At 46.5% G+C, this 10,612-nt stretch overlaps 1 protein-coding gene across 1 annotated transcript; it reads right to left on the bottom strand.

Moving 5' to 3' along the window:
* Window positions 1-2,047: 2,047 nt before the first annotated feature.
* Window positions 2,048-3,340, bottom strand: LOC308312973 (solute carrier family 41 member 1-like; the record flags this gene model as incomplete). Its single annotated transcript, XM_080759804.1, has 1 exon — window positions 2,048-3,340. The coding sequence occupies exon 1, from the start codon at window positions 3,257-3,259 to the stop codon at window positions 2,048-2,050; it is 1,212 nt and encodes a 403-aa protein (XP_080615930.1). The 5' UTR covers window positions 3,260-3,340.
* Window positions 3,341-10,612: the final 7,272 nt, after the last annotated feature.

The following is a 10,612-nucleotide window of genomic DNA, read 5'->3' as shown; positions in this document are numbered from 1 at the left end:
CCTGAACACACAGACCGGGGGAACACAGCAGCGTGCCTGTCCTGAACACAGAGACCGGGGGAACACAGCAGCGTGCCTGTCCTGAACACAGAGACCGGGGGAACACAGCAGTGTGCCTGTCCTGAACACAGAGACCGGGGGAACACAGCAGAGACCGGGGGAACACAGCAGCGTGCCTGTCCTGAACACAGAGACCGGGGGAACACAGCAGCGTGCCTGTCCTGAACACACAGACCGGGGGAACACAGCAGCGTGCCTGTCCTGAACACAGAGACCGGGGGAACACAGCAGCGTGCCTGTCCTGAACACAGAGACCGGGGGAACACAGCAGTGTGCCTGTCCTGAACACAGAGACCGGGGGAACACAGCAGAGACCGGGGGAACACAGCAGCGTGCCTGTCCTGAACACACAGACCGGGGGAACACAGCAGCGTGCCTGTCCTGAACACATTCAGAGACCGGGGGAACACAGCAGCGTGCCTGTCCTGAACACATTCAGAGACCGGGGGAACACAGCAGCGTGCCTGTCCTGAACACAGAGACCGGGGGAACACAGCAGCGTGCCTGTCCTGAACACAGAGACCGGGGGAACACAGCAGCGTGCCTGTCCTGAACACATTCACCATTATTGCTATTCACAGCATCCATCTGTGCACAAATCAATAATTGAATTGCCCCGGAAAGTTACTTGACCTTAAGCTTGTTTACATATCAATGCCAGCTGCGCTGGCTTCTTCCGAGTCTTAAGCCGTTGGCACAGACATCCGAGTGTGTATGCATGGCCTTGCCAAAATATGCAGTGTAGAAATGCTTAGAGCAAAAAGCAATACTTGGAAGAAGATCACCAACTTTGTGGGTAGAATATTGCACTTCCCTCTATTGTCAGCGTGTGCTTTTTGGGAACAATTCATTTATCCTAACGCCTGGCAGACAGAAATACGATACGCTAATAAGGCATTTAATCGTCAGCAGGGAGTGTTGGGCGTGAGGAGTATGTAGGATGGAGGCTCTACGTCCTCCTGACTGACCACTGCCCTAAACATGTTGTTTTGTTGTTAGTAGGAATGAACACAGAAGCACCCGGGAGGGAGTGGACGAAGACAGGGGAGGAGCCAAACCGGGTTCCTGTTTACACAAAGAGGAGGTGGAGCCCACAGAGGTAAAAACAAAAACCTTTTGTTTCCCTCGTTAGAATCATGCTAGAGTGATGACACTCATACTGCACATGTCACTCATACTGCACATGTCACACCGGGATGACAGGAGACTCATTCAACATCTTAGTTTGTAACAAGCTTTAGTAGCCTATAAGCCCTAAAAAGCCATTATATTTATCTGTTAATTTATTATTTATCTTAAAGGTAAAATCAGCCGTCCTTCTGTATGAATTAATCAAAACGTACTTAAGCTCCTTAGCGATTAACGCGCCTAGTAATTCATTTTCAATGAGAGATGATTTGATTGGCTGAGCATGTGATGTATGATGATGTATGATGATAAGAACGCCCCTCACTTCACACAAGTGTGATTTCTATTATAATACGACTATCCACAGACCACATACTGTACCAGCATTATACGCACGCCAAAGAAAGTATGGCTAGCATCCATTCTGGGGCCATTTTTGGCAAAGATATTTAGTAAGAGTGAAAACAAGAATGGGAATTGAATTGAATTGAAAAAAAAATATATAGCCTATAATTTCAAAACTACTTCTTCTTAAGCAGCTTTTAGCAAAGCACAATTGAACTGACAAACAGCACATTAAACATCTGCTATTGGAATATACAGTTTTCCGTAATCTTGCTTTTATCTGTGTCGTTCCAGTCTGGCTGAGTGACTGAGCCTTGTCTGACATAACTATTACAATTTAACAGTAGGAACAAATAGTGTTTATGACTGAGCGAAAGGGAAATCTTGACCAAAGGGATCTTTTTGAAACAATAAAGAAAGTGCTTTACCCGTGCGAATAACGACATCTCCCGATGGTGAGACACGGAGGGTGGGGGCGATGTATTGTGCAGGTTTGGTAGAGAAACGTCGGTCTTCAAAGTCCCAGGCCTCGGAGCAGCGGCGCCCAGCGGAAGCAGAGCGCCAGGAGGCCGGTGCCCAGCAGGTCTCCCAGCGCCGTCAGGTACGGGATGCAGAAGTTGTCCGGATCCAGGCTCTGCCTCCACGCCCGCCGTGCGGCGAGGTCGGCCCCGTACAGCAGAATGGCCACTTGCAGCAGCGCGGAGCACAGGTACAGGACGGCGAACGCCGCGCCGACGGCGGGCGCCGCCTCACCTCCGCCCTGCAGCAGAGAGACGGCGCAGAGGAACGCCAGGTGACCGGGCACCACCAGCACGAGCAGCACTCTGGCCGACCTGGAGTTCACGCCCGAGGAGAAGAAGGTGTCGCGGGGGTTGGGCCAGGGCTGCCTCATGTCGCCGGGCAGAACGCCGGGAGTGCTCCGGGAGTGGAGGTACGTGGAGATCCTGCTGGCCTGAATGGCCACCAGGTTGCCGCCCACGCCGTTGATGACGGGCGTCAAGACGGCCATGCCCTTGAACTCTGGGTCGCTCACGGTCCTGTCCAGTATGAGACCTCCGAGACTGCTGATGGACATTGCCACAATGACGGGTTGCCATCCGGAGCGGAGGAGTTCTCTGATCTGTGGGCTCTGGCGAGCGCGCGTCGCCCACACGGGAACCAGAGCCAGGAACATCACGGCGCACACACACGGCGACACGTACCACACGTCCATGTATCGATAGAGCGTGCTGCTGGCTCCGGCCAGCAGGGACAGCGTAACGAGGTCACCGAGGCTGGCGGCGATGGGCGTTGCAACGTTGTCTGGGTTTATCCCCAGCTTCCTGGAGCCGACGACCACGCCGATCATCACCAGGGCCAGGGAGAGAGCGGCGACGCAGGCCGTGACCATGCTGCTGGCACACAGCACGGCCGCCCGGTCCAGCTCCACCCCTCCTCCCCGGGACACGGCCCCCAGACACAGCGCCGCTACGGCCGCCAGGAAGCCCGCCACGGTGGCCTGGACCTGTATCAGGGCCAGGTTGCTGCACACCATGGTCCACCGGCGCCCGGGGTCGTCCATCTGACCCGTGTTGGCGGCGGTGGACAGGCGAGCCGCCAGGGTCATCTCCAGGTTGCCCTTCAGTCCCACCAGGGCGGGAACCATGATGAAGAGCTCCGTTATGGCCTCGAACACCTCCCAGTGCCGCACGGAGTCCATCACCATGCCCGCCATCACCATGCCCATCCCCGCCAGCAGGTAGGGGAACAGCACCTGTAGGCCAATGGCCACCGACGACTCCTCCTCCACCTCGGCGGCCGACACCTTGGGCCTCTTGTCTTGGGCCGGCTTCGGCCACTTGACCTTCCCGTCTGAAGCGTCTGCCAGGCGGGCATCGGGGCTGCCATCCCCCTGGCCTTTGCCCTTCCCCTTGGGCCGGGATGTCTTGGGTTTCTTCCTTTGACGGGCTTGTTTGGACTGAGGCATAGTGCTGCTGCTATAGTGGTGGTGGTGGTGGCTGTGGTTCAGTATGCGATGTCATCGACAATCTGCCGATGGTCGCCTGAGAACCCCATCAGTAAGCACATGGTCATTCACGACAATAATATCAGACGTGTTACCTATTGTATGGTAACTAGTATACCTCACTGGTTGTATTAGGTCTCCATGCTGTTGTATTGTATGTAGGCTATATCCTGTGGTCTGGTTTGATGCCCGTATATGGGCATACACTGATGACACCATGTACATGTCCATAATCCGTATACAGTATGGGCATAAAAGGGATAAAGAAAATCAGACGGGCAGAAGACGGCTGGCGTGCTCTGTCCATGTACTGTGTAACTGTAGCCTCATATCAGTGTGATTGAAAGGAGAGATGAACAGAGCAACCGATTCTGTACGATTATACGGTGCATAGGCATATCTAACTATAAATGCACCAAGTCTCTGTACGTTCCCAGTGTCGAGTTGGTCGGTCTGGGTGGGGCATCCATTTCCAAATTGCATCGTTCCAAGTAGGCCAGTGTCCAACGGGCACCGCTGTAGAGGCTCCAATGGGCACCGCTCTAGTATGTTTAAATACCGGTATGGAAGTATGGGACTCCCACCTTCTGGACCTTCTCTCGTGTACAGTACATTCCTCCATTCCTTTCATTCCTCTAGTCTACATTATAGTACAGTAACCAAAGCTGGGCTCGGTGGGATTCATCCCATTCCCTTCCTGTTGATGGAGTCTCTGGCCACTCCAATTGCCCAGTCAGTCTTCCCTCCAACCTGAACCTCATAGTAAACCTTCCTGAGGAGAAGCTTTGTTTTCCTAAAACAGGTGCATTGTGGTATGGAATAATCATCCAGTAAACAAAGAGAGATTCTCATTAGTTGTGTCTTAGGAAAACAAAGACACAATATATGAGAATCTCTTTGTGTACAGGAAGATTATTCCATACGTTTCCACAATGCACTTGTTTTCCATGGAAACAAGGATGAGTTTGTGGTGTGCTGTATCAAGGTCCAGAGTTACATCCACTGTATTGCTGAATTCTCCTCAACTCAGAATCACACAGTTTACTCATGACAGCTATTTCTCTCGGCTGGGTTTGAACTCTCTCTCTCTCTCTCTCTCTCTCTCTCTCTCTCTCTCTCTCTCTCTCTCTCAAACGTCTGCCATCGAGCTGCATGGAGTCTCACCTCATCAAAATTGAAGTCAGGTTGATCCAAATATGGAGTTCACAATGTGAGGAGCAGAGGTTTTCAAAGCTTGAAATTGTCGGCGCAACCATACTTCCCAGAATTGCGCCTTTCTAGTTATTAGTTTGGTTGCAGTAGGAAACCAGGCTATAGTTATTTCCCCACTTTATTTATAATGTATATAAATATATAATCTGGTTACCTGTGACCTCATGTGGGTCAATACATCATCATCATCATACTTGATGCGAGCTGGGAAATTGCAATTTGCAACCACACTCTTCTAGTTCAACATCATTCCCCATGAGCTGATGTTGCTGGCTGCCATGAAATCTATAAATATCAACATAAAAACAAGCACGTTAAGTGTGAAATAATCACTTTGCATGTATCACATTAGTTTGGAAAGGCTTTGCAGTGAACCACAAGGCAGTTGAAAACTTTTACAGAAAGACTGGCTGTTGGCTGATTAACTTAAATGTATTGGATGCTGTTCACACAGTTTTCACCAGGCTTCAGTCTGTAATGAGACGGTTGGCTTAATTCGCTGTACTGAGTACTGAGAGATGGAGAGAAATGTTAATCCTATATTACAATTGTATGAAAAAAGGTATGACTCCAAATTTGGGAAAGGTTTCAGCTCGATCCAAGTCCCATTGACTTCCGATATGAAAACAAAGTTAAATATAAAAAGATAATCCATGGAAGAAGAACCGGTACTTTGGCAATGTGGTGCTGATCGTCCGCCTGTCTGCAGGCAGGCAGACAGACAGACAGACAGACAGACAGACAGACAGACAGACAGACATACCCTCTCATTGATGGCTAAGTAACCTCCCTTAGAGGCTCTGTTTGTGGTGTGAAAATGCGCCCATCCCTATAGTTAGCAGGTGTCAAGGTCAGTATGTCTAGCTAGCACATTGTGTTTTGTCATGGCTGATAGGGTTGGGGACAACAACAAATTGTTGGAACTGTCCCCAAGCTTAAGCAGCCATATCAAAACAGAGCACACACACACACACACACACACACAGTTTTGTTCTTCGATATAAACATCATGGTCATTGTGGCTTACACAAAAAATGATAATTCACCCAAACAAATTTGTATAACTTTTTTCAACGTATCTCATTTCATTATGAGATCATGTACTGTATACAGTATTTGGACAATAACAGTATATTACATTAGCAATAATGTATACAATTACTGTATAAGGGGGTTGTTTGCTAATGAGCTGTGTCATATTGGGATTGTGCCTTTCAGGAAGCCCAAGGTCCCAGTTCACATACATTTTAAGACGGCTGTAGTTTTGTGTACATGCTAGGGCATTCACTTCTAGTCATTTTTACTAGTTGACTAGTTGCCTAGTTTACTAGTCGACTAGTAACTTTTTTTTTAAATAAATATTTGTACATTTAAAACCTGTGTACATTGGTGACTATAACTATAATCTACCTGATCTTGAGGCCTACAAAATCATTTCTTATCAACTAGTGGACTAGTTGCTTAATGCCCTAGCCTAGTACATGCTTAATAAAAGTTTGTTGCATTCAGCAACCATTACATTATACTGTAGTTGTCTCACTCAGAGGTGGACATTTAAGTAAATGTACTTAAGTATTGTACTTAAGTACTGACTTAGGTACATGTCCACTGAAACCTGCCCAGGCAGCAACATGCTGCCTGGGATCGAATGCAATGGATTGCGCTCATTTAAGCCATTATGTCGGCATGGGACAAAGAGAAGTAAATAAGGAAACAAGTGATTTGTTTTACACTGAAAAACGGAGATATTGAATTGCGTCTTTAACATCTGCACAGTGCTTAATGTTTATGTATAAACGAACACGACACATGTTCAGAAGCATATGCTCTTGAGAGGTTAAATCGAGCTTCCGTTCACAACACGTACAGTGGTGTAAAAGTAACTGAGTACATTTACTTAAAGGCACTTCACCACTTTTCAACCCATCTTCATATAATTGGTCCTCACTGATGATCTTGATAAAATACAATAATTTTTCCTGTTTCTGTGTCTCATGGGAGGACTGTGGGCTGTTCAGAAACCTTTCCACCAGTGACATCATCGATGGGGAATCCATAAGCTAATAGAAACTGCAGGCTTTCTATTCCTGAAAAAGTGAAATGCGAAATTGGAAGCCATCATTCTCACGATAATACAAATCTAAATATTTTCTCAAAAATATCTGCCTAATGATTGTCACTGGTGAAAAAAGTGTGGTATTTTATCATGAACATTACTGAGGACCAATTATGAAGATAGTGCTCCCTCCTTTAAGTACTGTACTTAAGTATACTTTTGAGTATTTTGTACTATTTTCAATATTTTTACTTCTACTCCACAACATCTCAGAGGCATATATTGTACTTTTACTTCACTGCTTTTACTCGACTTATTTGAAAACTTTAGTCACTAGTTACTTTGTAGATTTTGGTTATTCATTAAAAAAAAAACATTTCCGGACTTTTTCTTGTAACGAAGTACTTCTATATCGCAGTATTGGTACTTTTACTTGTGAAATGTGAGTACTTTTTCCACCACTGAAGACGTATGAAAATTGTGGAAAGCTGTTGTTTTTATATTTATAACGCCTATAATTCACACTAGAAGCATTAACATTAATATGTAATAGATTTGAATAAAATATAATACAGTGGGTTTGTCTGAGGTTATGAGCTGTCAGCCTGTCACTGTGTGTTTGCTGTGAAGGTGAAGAAATCTTTATAGGCCTACGGGTAATCTTGCATGAATAAGCATGAAACAAACTGCTTCACAAGAGCAGTGAGATTTACTAAGCAATATTACTGTAGGCCTATATTTTATATACACAGATAAAAAGAAGTGATAAGATGGGGAAAGAGGATGCTTCTCTTTTTCACCCGGCAAAAACTCTAGAAAGTCTAGAATATTTGGCAGTTCTGTTTTCATTTTTTACAATATTAGTCAGTTCGGATATTGAAATGACCTGCACTACAATGTGTACATTCCGTAATGCAATTTCAGTGGTGAAAGCTGAGTTGTTTCACCCGCGGCGATCGAAGGAATGGCGGATTCGGGCCAAACCCCGAAATATTGAACCCGTATGTGTGTCTCAAAGAATCGGCTCGACGTGTACAGTATCTTTGGTCTGACGTTACTAGGCTGCTTAACCGAGATAAATGCACTGTGTCCCTATATGCAGACTCTCCCTACATTCATTCATTTATACACTCTCTCCAATGTTAATGAGCGGCGAGGAGTTTACTGAGCAGTTCCAACCGCTTGACCAGGGAGGGAGTGAGAGCCATGTTGTGTCACTACCACAACACACTGATTGAGTCATCTGTAGGCTATCGTGCTAAAAAGAGTGCATGCAGCCACACAATGAATAATTGGGCCAATAAGTATCCTGCTGTGCACACCGCCACCACACACACACACACACACACACACACACACACACACACACACACACACACACACAGGGTATTTTCAAAGTGGAAATAAATAAATAAGTGCACTGGCTGGTATAGGAAAACAAGTGCGGGGCCCTGCCGCCCTGGTATCGTGCAAAATAAATGAACGAACGTGCAACATGAAAATGAGAATAGCCGGCACCATCTGCTAATTAATGGCTCAGATGCAATGGGGGAAATGCCGTGTCGGACTGAATGCACGCTGTGTGGATGTGGAATATGTTGGCAAGCGGTCCGCAGAGCCCGGCTTGTTTTTTTGTTATGAATATTCATCTGTTTCTTGGATACAGAAAAATAGCCTCTGTGCATATTGCTCGTCTGTTAAGACAGCAGAACTACGTCACTTGTTGTTTGTGCCGAAAGGGGAGCGGAGTCATCTCATCTCAATGAGCGCTCTTCAGTTTACTCGTGCTTATAAACACATTTAATGGAGGAATATTATGGGTGTTTTAGGCCATTTATTTTCTCCTCAACGTGTGTGTGTGCGCGTGCGTGTGTGTGTGTGTGTGTGTGACTTTGTGTGACTTTGTGTGTGTACCTTCCTATGTGCTTGTCTGGCATGCCATGTCGTGTTTAAAATACATATTCATCATTTTGCTCTTACTCCTGCCCTCGTTGGGCTCTTCTCTGCAGATCCCTCCATTTTAAGGACTTATTAGTCAGGACAACTCCTGCCGCCGGCCATACCGCGCGCTCTCTGCACTGCATTTCCAAAAGCATGTGGACACAGTGAACAGAGAGAGAGGGAGGGGCTTCCATATAAATAATACAGATACGTATGTATATGTACACAGTAAAACTCGTGTCAGAAGTCAAAAAAATAAAGGAATAGGTATATTATTATTTTTCTATCTGTCCAATGCAATTATACTGCATTCCTCCTCTGCCTTTTCTCCTGTGTCTGCATCCCATTCTCCACCATCCATCACCGCACTCCATCCATGCTATCCATGCTGAAGTGACAGGTGGCGCGCTCTCTCGCTGTGACCCCTCTCTCTTAACCCGCTCTCTTCATCGCCCTCTCCTAGCCCTCCCTCCCCCTCTCTCCTCCCTCTCTCTCTCTCCTCCCTCTCTCTCTCTCTGTGCCTATAGTAAGCTATACGTAGGCACCGAGACACGCACGTAACGTTGCAGAGACACAGACATGAAGTGAGAGCCTGGGGGCTTTATCTATTAAAGGTCCATCCATCATCACATAGAATTTTAATACAGCAGGAGAGAGAGAGAGAGAGAGAGAGAGAGAGAGAAAAGATGCTTATGCAGCAAAGTGAGAAATATCCCAGACTTGCACATTAGAATCCAAGCCGACGCCGTGTATGTTTACATGTGCATGCACGCACGCATGCGTGCACGCACGCACACACACAGCACAAGGTCATCATCAGATGGTGTGCATGTATTGTGTGCGTGTAGTCTGTGTGGGGTTTGATGTGATTACATGAGTGTGAGATATTTTCTGTTGCTTGGGGCTAAATATGTCATTGTTTAACATGCATGCAATGCATTTTTGCAGTTACCCTTTCCACATCACACGTACCTCCCCACCGTCCCCCCCTTCCTGCTGTCTTTGCCTCCTGGCTTGCACTGAAATGGCCATCTAACCGCTAACATTAGCAAAATACAACATAGCCTATACTAAAAAGAGATTTACCATTTAAAAGGCAGTCACATTGCCGACTGATTATGAAACGTTACTAGTATATATTACTGCAGAATGCAGACCTGCGAATGCAGGTCACATTTACTAGGAAATCGTACGTTTTTTCAGTCAGTGTATATCACTCAAAATCCCCATACCAGGTCTTGTGACATCCCCATGCCCAGGTCTTGTGACATCACCAGTGATGGAGATCCCTGATGTCATAGTAAACTGCGACCTGCTGTCGCAATTAAGCCCATATATGGAGATCCCTGATGTCATCAATATTGGCCAGCAACTCTACATTCTGACCTCAAACCCTTAGATCTCCATATATGGATATATGTCAGAACCTGTTTTGACATTTCATACTGTATGTTGATCCTACCCCATCCATCGTTCCTCTTCGATGTCTCCCTTTTGACTGATACCTGTCCATTCAAACCCAAAGTGATTAGTGCAGCCGGTGAAAGTTCTCAATAGTACACCCAAGACACGCTCCATACAGTACATGGCCAGTACAGAATTAATTCCATATGTTGATCTGACCCTGCATGCAAAAGCGCCAGCACTCGCCCAGCAGTCTGCCGTCACCCAGGCGGATATGTTGATCTGACCCCCCATTCCAAAGCGCCAGCACTCGCCCATAGTCTGCTATCACCCAGGCGGATGCCTGCACGTGACCTCAGGCGTCTTACTGGTTAATAGAAGGAAATTACACTGTTTTATTCATTTGTTTTAAGACTTCCTGATGATTAACAAACTGAATGGCACTGTCTGTTCTATGTTAT

Source organism: Protomyctophum bolini (assembly GCF_963924005.1).
Source record: "Protomyctophum bolini genome assembly, chromosome: 3".
Lineage (NCBI taxonomy): Eukaryota > Metazoa > Chordata > Actinopteri > Myctophiformes > Myctophidae > Protomyctophum > Protomyctophum bolini.
Note: the sequence above shows the minus strand (reverse complement) of the source record. Positions and strands in the feature narration are given on the sequence as shown.